This window comes from Pipistrellus hanaki, assembly GCF_964339955.1.
Source record: "Pipistrellus hanaki genome assembly, chromosome: 7".
Classification (NCBI taxonomy): Eukaryota; Metazoa; Chordata; class Mammalia; order Chiroptera; family Vespertilionidae; genus Pipistrellus; species Pipistrellus hanaki.
The window spans coordinates 53,243,363-53,259,775 of NC_140509.1; the positions used below are offsets into that span (position 1 = coordinate 53,243,363).

Below are 16,413 nucleotides of genomic sequence, written 5' to 3' on the forward strand. Positions count from 1 at the left end.
ATATCATTAAATGTAATTTTAAAAGTCTCCTTGTACATTTATTTCTTACAGAAGAATTACATTGAAATTCACTAAATTATAAATTATAAATAGAAGAAACTTTAAAGATCAATTACTCTAAAATCCTTCAGTTCACATATTTAATCGCTTTAGTACTTAAATGAAGGGAAAAAGCATTAAACTGCCTCACTGATACATCCAAAGATTAATTCAGTCACAATTACCCTCTTATTGTGGCCCATTCTTACAGAAAGGCAATTAGTCAAACTCTCATTTAAGTTCTTCACAATCTAATCTTCATCTGAATTCTGACCCCTCTCACTATTTCCTGAACAGAACTCTCAGCCACCCTGGGTCCCTCATTTCTTACCTCAAGTCCCATGTACATAAGCTCATTCCTCAGGCTCTCAAATGCCTTCACTATCTGCTAAGGTCTCTCCTTCCTCTGAAGGCTCAAGTCCAAGTTTTCCTGCACAATACTCCTGAGATAGCCCCAAACCTGATACCCTGCCTTTGGCACATTGTTCATTTTCATTCATTCACTTGTTTCCCAAGCTATTCTGCAAAGTTTTGAGGACAGATCTCACATTATGCCCAAGCACTGGGCATACCACCCTAGATGCAGCAGACACAGTGGGGGTGTTGCTGAGTAAAAAAGAAAAAAGAAAAAACTCATGGACAACAGTGTGGGTGATTGCAGGGTGGAGAGAGTAGAGGGAGGTGGGAGAGGGTAGAGAGGGGATAAATGGTGATGGACAGAGACTTGACTTTGGGTGGTGAACACAACTACAGTGTACAGGGGGGAAAAATCTAAATTAGCATTTTATCCTATAATTAAGGCAACAACTGCTATTGCCCAAATGAATAAATCACCTGGCTATTTGAAAGGCTGCATTAAAGTTTGTCCCAGTACAGAAACGGGCTTTAAATAATTTTTAATTCTCTGAGAATGCTGGATTTAAGAGGATGCCAAATATAATGGTTGCTTGAGGATCCAACTGCCACATAGGTCTCTGACCTCATTATTGTCAGTTCATTGCTTCCCTCTAATTCTTGATCCAAAGCAGTATCATTCCTCCAAATTAAAATGCAAAAATGTGTTTCTAAGCAATGCCTTGGCAGCAGAGGGAGAGCTGCAATAGCAGCTTCAGTTCTGGATATTGCCACTTGATGGCGCCTCAGTGCAAAACAGGAAAGGAGCAAGCCCACTGAAGTCTGCATACCATTGGTCAGCTTGTAAAGAAGCCCTGGGGACACAGCATTCGCTGGTCCTGCAAACTCCATGTTCTGTGCAGGTTCAACCACGGCCCCTACTTGGCTTCAAACAAAGAAAGTCCCACAAAGGGACTGCAGGCAAAATACATTTCCAAGCTAGCACTAAGTCCGTTGATTCTCTACAGTGTAAAGTCCTGTGGCTAAACTAACTATTCTTGTTGTACTCTTCAAAGCGCTTTCACTACAAAGGGAAAGCTCTGCTGTGCTTACCCACAGCTGCCCTTCACTTACATGCTATACTTGGAATACTTTCTACCCAGTAGCTACAATATATACTCAAATATATACTCAAACCTCATTAAGTAGAAGCCTGTTAGAGTACAGAAAGGCATGCTGTATTGCTTAGTGGTTTATACAGAGCAAGTGCCAGAAAATACTCTATTTACAAAAAGCACTATAATTCAAAATTGCCAAGATTTTCTCTCACATTTCTCTCACATTTCCTAAGTCCACATACAGATCTTCTTTTGAAGTCAGTGAGAATTGCATTGTGGCAGACTTATTAAATATGGACAAAAGCATGAATAATTATTAAATTGCTTATGAATTATTAAACCTTAAAATCTAATTTTATGTAATTTCTGCCCAACTTCTGAGTTCTTCCTAAAATACATTAAGATGCTAATGCACTATTGGCTTTTTTTTTCCTGACTAACTTTTTACTTAGCATTTTGGCACCTATGTCCTCTATAATCACGTTTTTCAATATTATATGAGGCAAGGGTATCAACACACTAATTGTCTTACAAATAAAAAATACATGAAATGTACTACAAAATAGCAAGAGATCCAGAAGTAGGGAATCATCTTTCAAACTTGTATATTCTGGGTTAGCCCCAGAAATCTCTGAATGCCAGGGCTGGCACCTAGAAACCTGGGGTCCAGTCCCAACACTCCCACTGACTATCTAGGCCTCAGATTCCCACCTGTGAAATGATGATCATGAAGGTATACTATAGGAGTCAAGGAAAAAGAATTGGTTTTTCAATCTAATTTAAGCTTATGTTTAGTTTCTCTGCCTTTTGAACACAGAAGCAAATGACCTGCACAATTCCCCTCAGACCCTTGGGGGAGGAAACAGCCACATCATAAGAGCAGAATGCCCTTTATTAAGTCCTAATAGCTCAGAAACAAAGATGATTTAAATATGGCTAAATCTTCCATCAGTAGAAACAACTGGTCTTTCAAAAATAAGGATGATGCTCTAGCTGGTTTGGCTCCATTGAAAGAGCGTCAGCCCATGGACTGAAGGGTCCCGGGTTTGATTCTGGCCAAGGGCATGTACCTTGGTTGCAGGCTGGATCCCCAGCCCTGGTTGGAAATTGTACAAAGGCAACCAATCCATGTGTCTCTCTCACAGACATCTCTCTCTCTCTGTCTCTCCCTCTCCTTAACAAGGATGACACTGAAAATGTATCATTTCATTTTCAGACACTGCTTTTTAATCTGGGCAGGGGGCGGAGCAGAGAGGACGAGTGAAAGGTAGCAAAGTATATCATAATATGCTAAGTTAATTCCCTGAAGTGAGTGAGAAAACCGATCTGAATAAGTGGAATATAGCTACAAAACAAATCAACCAAACATGACCGAAACAGCCTGGACTTGTGTCCTTCTTTTATGCATCAGTAATTCATGTAGACACATTCCCCAAGTTATAGAAAAGTTCATGTGTGAATTAGTTGTTTGGAACTTTAAACACATTTTCCCATGAAAACAAGGCTATTTATACATCTTGGCAAGATGCCCAGGGTAGCAGTTTAAAAAGGTTTAGTTAACCCATAATGAAACAAGAACCTCATGCAAAGTATTAACAATGATTCTGTGGGAAATGTACTCAGAATTTCAACCCAGGGTACTGGGAACACATCTCCCTAAATAGGATAGGCAGTGGGAACTGGTTCCTTCAATATGGCACAGGATGGAGGAAGAGGGATGAGGGCAGGATCATTTAGGATGCAACGAAAGTGTGGATGAGAGAGAGAAGTGATGTGGCCGGAGAAGAATTTACCATCGATCTGACAGAGTTCGGGACATGCAATCTCAAAATATGTCACCTAAACATATTGAATAGTTTAAGATTTTTCCTCCCCTACTAATCACAATCAGTTGAAAGTTCTGTCTCTTCACTCCTACAGTATATTATACTTCCCCTCTTCTCAGATGAGACAAGACTGGGCTGAAGGAAAGTTGATTTAAAAACATATTTGCTTTGCGTTTAATGGGAAATACTGATTGTTCATTGTAATTTCTGAATAGAATTGTTATAGGCTATCTTAATATAAGGATGTGGAAAGGATACAGAACAGACTCCCCAAGGTGTGCTATTTTGGTATGTGGACTTTTTTTTGTGCTAAAAGCAATCAAGACACTTTAGTCTTAAGAAAAAATTTTATCTCCCCCTAAAAGAACTTAAAATTAGGGCTCTTGCCCATTTTAACCGTTATCACCAGAAATAACTGTTTATGACCTATCTCTAAAGCAGGGTAAACTTCTAATAATTACTAAATATCTGAATGACCTTCCTCCCCTCTGAAGCTCTAAGGCAGGGGTCCTCAAACTTTTTAAAGTGGGGGCCAGATCACGGTCCCTCAGAGAGCTGGAGGGCCGGACTATATGAACTACTAATTCCTACTGTAACACCTTGGCTGCGCTCACTGCCCAAAAAACCTGGCGGGCAGAATCAGACTCCCCTGGGGGCTGCATGTGGCCCGCGGGCCGTAGTTTGAAGACCCCTGCTCTAAGGTGACTTACCTCATTCCTAGCTCAGAATGCCTTTTATTGCTCATTTTAACTTTCTGTCTCTGAAGCTCTCATGTATGGGGAGTCTTGGACCCTCTCATGTATATGGAGTTACTATATGTGTGTCTGTGTGTATACGTGTGTGTGTGTGTGTGTGTGTGTGTGTGTGTGTTATATATATATATATATATATATATATATATATATATATATATATATAAAATTCAACTTGATTATTTTCTCTTGCTAATCTGTCTCATGTCAATTTGTTCAGCAGATCAGCCAAAAGAACTTAGAAGGGTAGAGGAAAGTCTCTTTCTCTGCATAATGGCTTCTAGGAATATCCCAACTTCCCGCTAATATGTCCACACAAATATATTGCTGGGCTCTTCTCAGGGCCCAAAGCTTAAGCTTCATCGGCTATGTAGGAGAGGGAAAATATCTTTTTCCTCTACCCTTTGAAGTTTCTGGCTGAGGCCCCTGTAAAAGATGACAAGACAATAAGGCATTATGAAATTTTATTATGATATGATTGAGGACCATTGCACCTAGCACTAGATTATGAGAGCGATGAGAAAGGACATGGTCAAACAAGGTTTGAGATGTACAGAACCAGAAGTCTGTAGAAAGTCCTTACAATTAAAAGACATCACAAATCTAAACCTAAGTCAGCTTGCATTTATGGGAAATGCATCGCTGCCAAGGAAACATAAAAGTAATTACAATCCTCCAATTCAGCTTTCACTAGCTTACCCTATCCTAGAAAGTAGGACACCTTAGCCTCACCAATCACTGACCTCCTCACCAATCACTCCCTGTTTCCATGTTGGCTTTTCTAACTTCTATAAAACATGCTCTTGTCCAAAATCCCTGGGGAAGAGTGCCCCACTGCTTGTGAGGCACTGACTTCCCCCAATGCATGGACTGCCTTCCCTTGAATAAAGAACATCAAGCCAAAACCGATTTGGCACAGCAGTAGAGCGTCGGTCTGCGGACTGAAAGGTCCCAGGTTCGATTCCGGTCAAGGGCATGTACATTGGTTGCAGGCACATCCCCAGCTGCAAGAGGCAGCTGGCTGATGTTTCTCTCTCATTGACATTTCTAACTCTCTCTCTCTCTTCCTTCCTCTCTGTAAAAAAACAATAAAATATATTTAAAAAAAAAAAAAAAGAACATCAAACTGGTTACTAAATTGTATTACTTTTGCCACTTGACACCACTAAAGGGAAGACATCAACAACAAGTTAATGAGGATTGTCAGTTAAAATGCAAAGGTATGTAAGGTTTATTCACTGCAGGACAAAACTTCAAATGCCTCAAAATCTGTAGCTCATATGTTAAAGAAATTTTAAAGATGTTTTTCCAAATTTGACAATCTTAAATTTTACGTGACATGAACATAGAGTTGTACAGTGGAATGGAAAAGAGCAGGATTTGTAAATGATTACCAGATGTTGGCTCAAGGTAAATCACAGTTAACTGACATTAGGAATCTACAGGAAGGCAGGGTGATAAGCTAGTCTTGTTTTGCTCAAGTTGAGTTTCAGATACAAAGGGGACACTGGTAGAGAAGTTGGGGTTATAAACATAAATCTGCAAGTTACCAAAATATATAGAACTGAGAGTAAATGAGATAATCCTGGGAGATAGAAATGATGAAGTGGGACACAAGGAAAATAGTAACAGGAAGAAAGAGGGAAAATAGGCTTTAAAAATGACAAGAACTAGTCACAAAGGTGAGAGGAAAATTATAGGAGCCTGGTGTCCCTGAAACCATTGGAAAGGTGAGTATTAAGTGGTCAATGGTGCCAGATACTTCAGAGTTCAAATAACAAGAACTGAAAAGGCCCTAGCTGGTTTGGTTCAGTGGCTAGAACATCAGCACACTGAAGGGTCCCAAGTTCAATTCTGGTCAAAGGTGCATGCCCAGGTTGTGGGCTAGATCCCCAGTAGGGGGCGTGCAGGAGGCAGCAGATCAAAGATTCTCTCTCACTGATGTTTCCATCCCTCTCCCCATCTCCCTTCCTCTCTGAAATCAATAAAAATATATTTTAAAAAATATATCTAGTGTTAGCACTTTTTTAAAAAATTGTATTCATTTTAAGTTCCCTAAGTTATCTATGGGTTCCTATTGAATAAATTATGAAGAAATGATGATGGGCAGGTAAGAAGGAAATCATTTCACCTGAAATTTTCTAGTGATAACAAAGTGTGGGCAAAAATAACATTTTATATGACATTAATATTAAGTTATCCCCTTGGTTCACTGATGCTCAGGTTTTGCAAAAATTATATAACTAAAAGGAAAAGGTAAACACCTTCAAACTCTTAGAAAGCATTGTCTTAATTTCAAAATGCTGTTTGTCAATAATCCCAAGGTGCTAATGGGTATTTTTATCATTGCTGGGTTTTGTTTTTTAATTAACTGGTTAGAAAAACAGACTTTACACATAATAAAATATACAGATAATGTATTACAGAATTGTACTCCTGAAACCTATATAATTTTATTAACCAATGTCACCCTAATAAATTCAATAAAAAATAATAATGAAAATAAAAACAGACTTTAAGTCCTTAATAACAAACACAGACCTGCTTTGTGCATACTAAAGTGTGTCTTAATGCCGGTAGCTAATAGAAAAAGAATTATTGCTTAGAGAGGCCACTTTGGGCACTGCAACCTCTGGGTTTAGGTATAGTAAAATTCCACTCTGGTAGTAATTTCCCCATGTAGAGTATTTTTCACGGTATTTTAAGGGCTTTAATTAACTCTCTCATGTGTTTCTCACAAATAAGAGGTTGGAGAGGTAGGCCATTATTACCACCCATGTGTAGTAATTTCTGTAAACTAAAATTTCTTAGAGCACCAGGGCCAAACTCTCACTGCCATTTGGAACAAAGGCATCCTGGGTCACCACACACGTCGGAGTGTGACAGAAGTCTATGACGTGATCTAGTGAGGCTCTTCACAATGGATACACTCCAGTTTGGTTAACTGGACTAAATCAGTGAACAGACACAACGCAATATAATATAAAATCACCTTATAGGGGATAAAACTTTCCACTTCTCAAAGCTCTCCTAACACTTACACTTTCCTACATTCAGTATCATGGAGGAAAGTGTGAAGAAATCATAGATAGCATGCATATTGTTGCCTGATTAGTTAGCAGCAGAGAATAGAAGTCAAGGGTCTACTTCCCCAGTTCCAAACCATTATTGTTCAAATAAAAGATAACACAGAATTACTCAAAAACCCAACAATAAAGTGGGGGCATACATCTGTGTATCTGAGAAGAGAGAGCTAGATCTGTTTCTAAATTGTTTTCTTCGGGGTACTAAATAAAAGTATGCCTGGAGCACCCTGAAATGGTGAAAGGAATGACAGATCTTTAACCACATAGTCATGTGGGCATAGAAAGTATAATGCTTTTAAGGAAAAACAAAGCAATAAAACATCAGTGTCAATGCAGAGCCTACAATAATAAAAATAAAGGTCTAAAAATCTTGAATAAGATTTTTGCAAGGTTATTAACTGCGACAAGTCATTAGAAAAATCTATGTGGTCAAACTAATGTAATTTAAACAAAGTGTTGATCCAAAATGGCAACTTCAAGAAAGATAAGCCTCAAAGCTTAAAAAATAAACATGGTTGACCTTTAGAATAAATATTTGCTTTGAATTCTACAATAAAGGGTAGCACCTCATTAGATGAATAGCCTTCATCATGCTGCTTTCAGGAATACAACTTTCATTAAATCCAATGCTCTGTAACTCAACACATTAAATGTAAAGTGCAATGTTTCACAACAACAGGAGTATGAAATGGCACAGACTTCAGTTATTTTATCTGCACAATTCTTAGCAATCAAAAACTAAGTTATTGTAATTTATTGAAATTTGACCTATAGCTCTCTCCCTCATCACAACCACTAAACGGTTCTTAGATCCTAGCTTTCCCTTTGATACCAACTTTCTAAAATTCGAAGAATATAATCTCATTGTTAATGATAGTGGCCACTATTTATTGAGTGCCTCCCATGTGTCACAACCTGTGCCAATAGTTCTAGTTGTATTATTTCATTAAAAACAAACTCACGGAGAAGAAGTGACCAAGTGGGCCACTCAGTTAGAAACAGCAGAATCTGAATCTGAACTCAATTCATCGAAGATATTTCTACTCACCTTTGTTGCTAATTTAAACAAGCATTACATTCAAGGCCTTGAAGCACCAGAATTAACCTAAAGGATACCAAGCATTGAGACTAAGAGACCTCAAGATTATTCAGCAGTGTTTTGCATTCTCTTTCTATCTGCTTTTCATAGACATTTACAAGTATGAGAGAGCAACTCCTAGTAGAGGTAGGAAAAAAATACCCGCTCCTTTCTTTAGAAATTATATAAAGTGACTCTTAACCCTTTTAGGAATCTGGTAAAAGCCACAGATCTTCTTCCCCAAGAGTCACACATGATTCTGCTTTATTTTGGAAGGTTCAGAGTCCTAAAGTCCATCTATATATTTCAATTTTAAATTTGCATTTGATTGAACTAAGAATCAATAGAATAAAGTTAAGAAAGTGCAAAATGACACAAAGAGAGTTCATTGGAAATTGTTTTAAATGTCAGCTCAACTCTGCTCATGTAAGTGATCCTAGTTTTAATGCTTCTGATAATCTACGCCTAAAACCTTACAAAAGGAAAGGGAGAAGGTTTAGATGCCACCATTGATACTTACCGTTTTCCTGCGCAATTTTTTTCATTCAGGCCGCCAACCTTGTTTATGGCAGACCAGGCTGTGAGAGCCACATATGGCAAAGAGGCAGCTTGAGTATGAGTGAGTGATTTGGGCTTGTGAGAGACCTAGATTTGAAGATAACAGTAAAAATAAGCAATGACTTACAAACTTATGAATGCAATTAAATACATTTACTTGCACAGGAATCCAACCATTCTCATAGATAAGTCTATAATATTCTACCAGGTTCAGTATCTATTACATACCCTACTTTAAGATTATCCCTAAGCAATATTCTCCAAATGACTCAACCTGCCCTCCTGGGGTCAGAAGCTCAGTAATGTTTTATAGGCTACATTATCAGATATAGCTGTTTAATTCAATAATCCCACTAGTCCTGACTATACACAGAAATAAATCCAAATAAACCCTGAGCCTCATAAACACATTGTAACTTGTTTTTTGTTTTTGTTTTTTTTAGATCAGTTGTTTCCTTTACTCCCATTTACTGGAAGGTAATCTTTCCAGACTTTTTCTAATCTTAGTAATATCCCTCTTCCCTCCCTCTGTAGCCAATTTCTGCAATGTTAACCCCTTTCTCTCTGTTCAAATTGTCAGACTTCCTGATGTATTTGATTAGATTCCTGTTTTTAAGGTTCCTTGAAACAGTTTGATACTTCCATGCTTCTGTTTATAATTAATCGGTACACTCCATTTGGTATATTTGGTTTCCACTACTTACACTGGGTAAAACCAAGAAACACAGCAGGGTTTCTAAATCTCACTCCAAATCCCTGCTCCACAAGACAAAGATACCACTTTGGCAGGCAGTGTTATTAAATGACATCAAATACTTCTCTAATCTTTCAAAAATTCCTATTCTCTATCTCAGCTCTTTTAAACCTATCCATTAAACATGAACCTGATCTGAAAAAAACTCACAATTATTTCAGAGATATTTGTCAGTCTTTGTTTATACTTTCTAATGGCATTTCAGCACAGAACTGGTGAATTACCTCATTCCCACTGACTACAACAAACTCTGAGAGAGTGCCTTGTTTCCAGGGAGGAACTGCAGCCCAGACCTGAAACACACACACAACTTCATTAGAAACAAATCTTTAACCAAAGCTAAGCAGGAGGGAAGTCCCCAATACATACTCCACCCAATGAGAAAAGCACAAGTCAGCAATACAACCACCAAAAGTTATTTTTACATATAACTACTATTATTTAGTATGATTCTGCACTTGATGTCAAGCCACACTGGAAGCAGATGCCAGTAAATCCCGCTGAATTTGCTGTCTGCATACTTGAGAATACCACTAAGAGCACAGTCTCTGGGGCATGAATCCTGGCTCCACCACTCACCAGCTGTGGAACTTCTGTGTAGCTGTATAGCTTGGTTTCCCCATCTGTAAAGTGGGCCTGACTGTACTTACTTCATAGAGATTAAAGAATTATTTTATGAAAAGCAACATGATCAGTGTTAGCTATTATTATGAACTCACTTTAATTTCTTGGTGTAAAAATTCAAAGTGATAAGTGACAGGTGATTATACCAAACTTCAGCTAGCCTATAAGATAGAAAATTGTCACTTAAAGATTCTTTCAATAAAAAGAAAAATAGTCCCAATCATACAAAAAGTCCTGTAATTCTTAAGCACTAGATTTAGAACACTTGAGTGGAGTCAAGCTATTCTGCCAGAACCAAGGATATCAGAGACGAAAATAAGGGTTCCAGCCAAAGCTCAGTATATTTGTTGGAAAGAAGAGGAAAGGTCACTGGTATGGAATATATTTCCAAAAGAAGCAGAATGAAATTTGCATACTTAGAAAAGGAATAGCAATATTCTATAACTCACCTCATCTCCAGGCTTGAAGTACTTTACATCAAGTCCACATTCCATCACCACACCAGAGACATCCCGACCCAGAGTCAGGGGGAATTCTTCTCCTTTGATTTTAATATGTAAAGGGTCACGTTTCATATTTAAAGCTGCAGCTCCATAACCACCTATAAAATACAGTTTTATCTGTTTCTTCCAAAAGAATGGGATGATTTAAAAACTACCTACAGGGTATAGGCCAGGTATAATTCTAGATAATCTGGATGTAGATTGTAAATAAAATTTAAATTTTGTTTTGCCACCACACAAATCATAAAAACAGTGAGTGCTGAAGGGGGGTGGGAGGCAGAAATGGATAAAGGGGGATAAATGGTGATCAAAGGATACTTGACTTGGGGTGGTGAACACAGTACAATATACAGATGACGTTTTATAGAATGAACACCTGAAACCAATATAATTTTATTAGCCAATGTCACACCAATAAATTCAATAAAAAAGAAACAAAACAATGAATGCTGTTCCTTTCAAAGAAAATTACTTGGAAAATTATAATCACTTGTTAAACTAAAGCTACCATTGCTCAAAATGTTTAAAACCCAATTTTGAAACTGCCTTCAGTACTTTCAGTATTTTGTCTTATAGTTTTAGTTTGTTCTTTGAAGATAGTTTCCTTAATTTATTCATTCATAAACTTTTTAAAAAAATATTTTATTGATTTTTTACAGAGAGGAAGAGAGAGGGATAGAGAGCTAGAAACATCGATGAGAGAGAAACATTGACCAGCTGCCTCCTGCACATCCCCCACCGGGGATGTGCCCGCCACCAATGTACATGCCCTTGACAGGAATCGAACCTGGGACCTTTCAGTCCGCAGGCCGACGCTCTATCCATTGAGCCAAACCGGTTTCAGGTCATTCATAAACTTTTTAAACAACAAAGTTGTTGGAGCCCAGTCTGGTGAAGAAGAGAAACACGAAAGCTGTTTGAAGTTAATAGACCAATAAATAAGGCATAGTTATATTTGACACTGACATTGGTCTGTAAGTAATGCCCCCCACCTCCCAAAAAGTATTTGCAGAACATCTATGGATTAAGTCCACAGATTGATTCGCCAGTGAAAAGGACCACTCATCTGCACCTGTTCTAATACGTTAAATCAAGTTAATTGCTTTATTATACATATCCATTTATTTTTAAGAACATTTACATAAATATCAGCTAAGTAGAGCTGAAAACATTCTGATCATATTTTTGTTCAAATAAGTTGGCTACTCTATCTACAATAATCCTAATATATAAAATGGACTAGCTGGTGTGGCTCAGAGGTTGAGCATCAACCTATGAACCAGGAGATCATGGTTCAATTCCCAGTCAGGGCACGTCTCTGCTACAAGCTCGATCCCCATTAGGGGATGTGCTGGAGGCAGCCAATTAATGATTCTTCCTCATCATTGATGTTTCTCTCTCCCCGCACCCCCCTTCCTTTCTGAAACCAATTTTTTAAAAATAATAAATTATATATATATATATTCAAGACACAAAAGTATCTGTAATTGTCTCCCTACTTGACATCTTTTTGAGAACATGTGGCAAAGTTCTCCAAGATAAGCACCCTGCTTACCTTTCCAGTGTCATGTACCAAAATTTAAATTCCAGAATCACTAAACCAGTCTGCATGTCTCCTTTACCCTGACCCATTCTCAGGGGTAGTACACATTAGGTGACCTTGATAGGAGCAGTTGTTGTGTGTGGAGGAGATACAGAGAATGGGAAGTAGGAGACAGTGCGAGATGCAACTGAGATGGAAAGAGGATTTTTTAGTGTGTCTTCCTTCCCCCCACCCCCCACCCCCCTTTAAGAGGGGAGAAGCAGCAGTCTGTATGCTAATGGGAATAACCCAGTAGAAAAGATTCAAGCTGCAGGAGAGAACTGCTGAAACAATGCTCAGAGTAGCTAAGAGGTTGAATCTAGAACCCAAGTGGAGGGCTGGGCTTACAACAATGACAATTAACTTATAAAGTAGGAGGAAATGTAGGAGATGTAGGGAGAGATGCTAACAGGTGGGTAGCTTGCAGAGCTGTTTTTCTAGTAATTAAAGAAATATGGGAGAAAGTGTTTGAAAGTTGGGATAGTCCCAGAAAATCTAAGCCATCATGCCAGTATTTCACATCTGTCATCTAGCTAGTTAGGTGTGCACTCTATCAGGAAAAGAAATTTTAAAAAAAAGCTTCACATGTAATAAAAAATCATGTTTTACTTTTCCTATCTTACATTCCATTTCCACCATAACACACATTTAAACAATTATTGACTGAAATTCCTATGTGGTTTGAGCAACAGAAGTAGGCATTTAGTCCTACCAAATATTAGCTGCTATTTCAGAGCTGCAAAAAAGCTTCAGTCCTCTCTGAGGTACAGACCTGCAGGGCAGAATTAGTTTTCTTGGTCACTGTGATATGCCAATGTATCAACTAACTAGCCTCAGCTCACAAGTATTAGCTAAACTAGTCCCAAATCCAAAATGCAGCTAGTAGTAACTAGTAGAGGGCCCTTAGGAGCTTCATTCCATTGTTAGAGGTAGTCAGTTTGATTGGGTCAGAATTAAAATAATTTGGAAAATCATAAATCTGTCATCAGTTTCAAAGCTTTAATTCCACCTCAAGAAACCAGACTGTTGGTATAATCTTACTGACTGTATTTTTTATTTCAAAATTATTCTATTTCACTGCAGCATTCCTAGTAATGTCCAAAATATGGAAGCAACCTAGCTGTCCAACAGATGAACAGATAATGAAGATGTGAAATATATATATATACAATGAAATATTATCCAGCAGGAAAGAAGAATGAAATCTTGCCATCTGCAACAACATGGATGGATTGAGGGTATTAGGCTAAGTGAAATAATTCAGACAGAGAAAGGCAAATACTATATATTTCACTTAGATGTGGAATCTAAAAATACAAATGAATAAACAAAACAGGAACGGTCCCAGAGATATGGAGAACAAGTTGATGGTTACCAAAGGAGTGAGGGGTGGGAATAAAATATTATAAATTTATTTAGCCATTTATAATAAGTTATGATTTTCTGTCCATCAATTATGGTCATCTCCAGGAAAACAGCCTACTTTCATCTTTCAAAAGAAAATAGCATGTCTTTGCTTTCTTGTCAAGGAAAACTGCTTCCTATAGTTTACAAGCTTCTAGTTATTACTTATTTCCCCAAGCTACCATTTCAGATACCTTCTGCAACAGCAATTGCACATTCTCCAAAAAGAATCCATGAGTAGCAAATAGAGTAACTTGCAAATAATATTACCCATTCAAATCATAAACTAAGATGTCTTAAGAATACTATATAAAAGTAAAATGTTATAATATTTTATTATTAAATAGCAGCAAAAAAAGTCCAAATCCAGCCATTCTGCTGAAATTGAAATGTACACAATACAAATTATGCATGTGCATTCAAAGAAATGAAAGTTAGCAGTTCTAAAAGAAGACAAATGTAAATATGCTCATGGATAAAATACTGCTAATTTTAGTCTGTAATCTTAAATTAGAGTGAAAATGTAAAATGCCATAAAAATAATGACTGCATTACAACCACATATGTGAAGTACTGTACTGAAATAGGTAGTAGTTAACAGAGTATACAATCTACCTTCCAATTTATACTCATTGATCATTGGGTGTAAACACTTATCATTGGATGTAAAACAACCACTTAAAGACATATCCTATAAAAATTTATCTTCACATCCAGTGTAAATGGAATAAAACAATATGTTCACATAGTGGTAGCAATTATGATGTCAAAGTGAACAACAAAAATACAGTAAGTCTTGACCCAAAATCATGGATACATTGTGACAGACTGAATACAGAAATACATATGAAGATCCAGTTATCTTATTCTAATATCTAACAAGGGAGATATATTCATAGCTATAACTCACACAAACAAAAGCCAAATCATTATTATGCATGTAAAGAAATCTAAGAACAAAAAATTTGAGAATTGCTATTCTACTCTATCACACAACACCTAGAAACAAAAAGGAAGAAATTAAAGAAGATTAATTATTCTATGTTCACATACAGGATGGGGCAAAAGTAGGTTTAAGTTGTTCATATAGAAAATAACACAATAATTAATAAATAATACAAGAATAAATTATATTTCACATACAACTGTAAACCAACTTTGGCCCCACCCTGCACAATTGTTATTGAGGCAATCTGATGAGAACTGTAGGTCTACATATAGGCCTTCAAAACACAGATATGTGATAAAATTATAACTCATGTGGAAGCTTGTTTAGAGCACTGAGGTTAACTGATCAATCATCCCAAATGTGTGTGTGTGTGTGTGTGTGTGTGTGTTTTTTACTCTTTCAGAAGACATGAATAAGTTCCCATAAGCAATATTTTTGTCACTACTCTCCAAAGTTAAAGTAATTCACAAATAGTAATTAAGTTTTTCAGCACTATAATTACATACTATATATTTAAGGAATCAATAGTGCTCTTCAACCTTTGTTAGAATATCCCAGAAGAAATTAAGATACAGTAACATTGTTCCCCCTTAGGATAACAGAAAAGTGTATTTTAACTGCTGAGGCCAAATGCAACAGCAAAAAGGAGGAAAGTACTGGCAAGGATGGAATTTCTGAAGAAATACAGAAAGCTGTGAACAGTGAGAGTGCAAAGAAGTTATTACAAAAGTGCAAATTCTGAACTGATGTGAAAACATAACCATACCTCTAAAACCTGTGATAGACCTCAGAATATCACAAAACTCCCAGGAGAGGATACCATACAGTTAGCTGTAGCCACAACTCTCAAGTCCCAATTTACATGTTAAGGATTCCTGGAAGCAATTCCAACTTAACATTTTGTAAAAGATTAAAGTATACCATGGGCATTGCAATTTCACACATTTTGGAACTGCCTGCTGACATACTGTCAAAAGCCTAAAACCATTCCTTTGTGTTAACCAAAGAAGTGTAGTAAAACAACAACTGATCTTTTAAAATTACTGAACCCTGGCGAAATTCTTTTAAGAAAAAAAAAAACATAATAACGAGGGATGTCTTTCAAACTTACTTCTCATATTAACATCTATAGGATTGACACTGGCAGCGTGCACTTTGATAATGACTTCATTTGGATAGTGAATGATGGGCATCATCATGTTCTGAGTAAACCGAAGCACTTCATTCTTCCCGTATTTATCTATCACCCACGCGGGCATGACCGTGCTCCGCGGAGAGGTGGTACTAATCTTCCTAACGGAAAGCTTTAGTGTGACGTGGCTTCTCCAGAAGCAAACCGTAGCACACGCCTTTCTTCTAAGGACACAAGTCTTCAGGAATTCCATCGCGAACATGGGGTTAAGTTGCCCTGATTAAAATGCACTGAAATCAGATCAACCTGTCACCCCTGAACTAGGCCAAACACACTGTCCGACGGAGGATTCAAAAAATGAAGTGAGCCTAATGGAGCAAATGAAGGAAGAAGAATGTGGAATTAGATGGCTCTTCGCATATGCAATGCTCCAATTAACGTTCCAATCAGTATTTTGTCCATTCTCTCCCCCGCTCAACCCCCACCCCTTAAACACAGACCAAAATCAAAACCCTCCAGAACTCTGCCCCGTCTCGGAAGCACTTGGCGGAACCGACGGACTGAGCTCGCGAACCCGACGCCACAGAGAAACAGACGCTTCCAAACTCCCACCGCGACCCCAGCCCGGAGTCTCCTTTCCACTCGATTGCCGCCACCGCCAAGGGAGGTGCCTCA

At 37.7% G+C, this 16,413-nt stretch overlaps 1 protein-coding gene across 2 annotated transcripts in view; it reads right to left on the reverse strand.

The window, feature by feature from the left end:
• RTN4IP1 (reticulon 4 interacting protein 1) overlaps nt 1–16,413 on the reverse strand; it is a 43,585-nt gene that overhangs the window by 26,429 nt on the left and 743 nt on the right. Inside the window, exons 1-5 of one of the 2 annotated variants that reach the window (XM_084890556.1) lie at nt 16,239–16,404; nt 15,718–16,106; nt 10,618–10,769; nt 9,769–9,837; nt 8,753–8,877 (exon numbers count right to left, since the gene is read on the reverse strand). In XM_084890556.1, the coding sequence (XP_084746682.1) occupies nt 8,753–8,877; nt 9,769–9,837; nt 10,618–10,769; nt 15,718–16,000 (629 nt within the window). In that variant the 5' untranslated portion in view covers nt 16,001–16,106; nt 16,239–16,404. Of the gene's footprint in view, nt 1–8,752; nt 8,878–9,768; nt 9,838–10,617; nt 10,770–15,717; nt 16,107–16,238; nt 16,405–16,413 lie in introns of those variants that run through there. The other variant, XM_084890557.1, reaches the window with a different exon arrangement.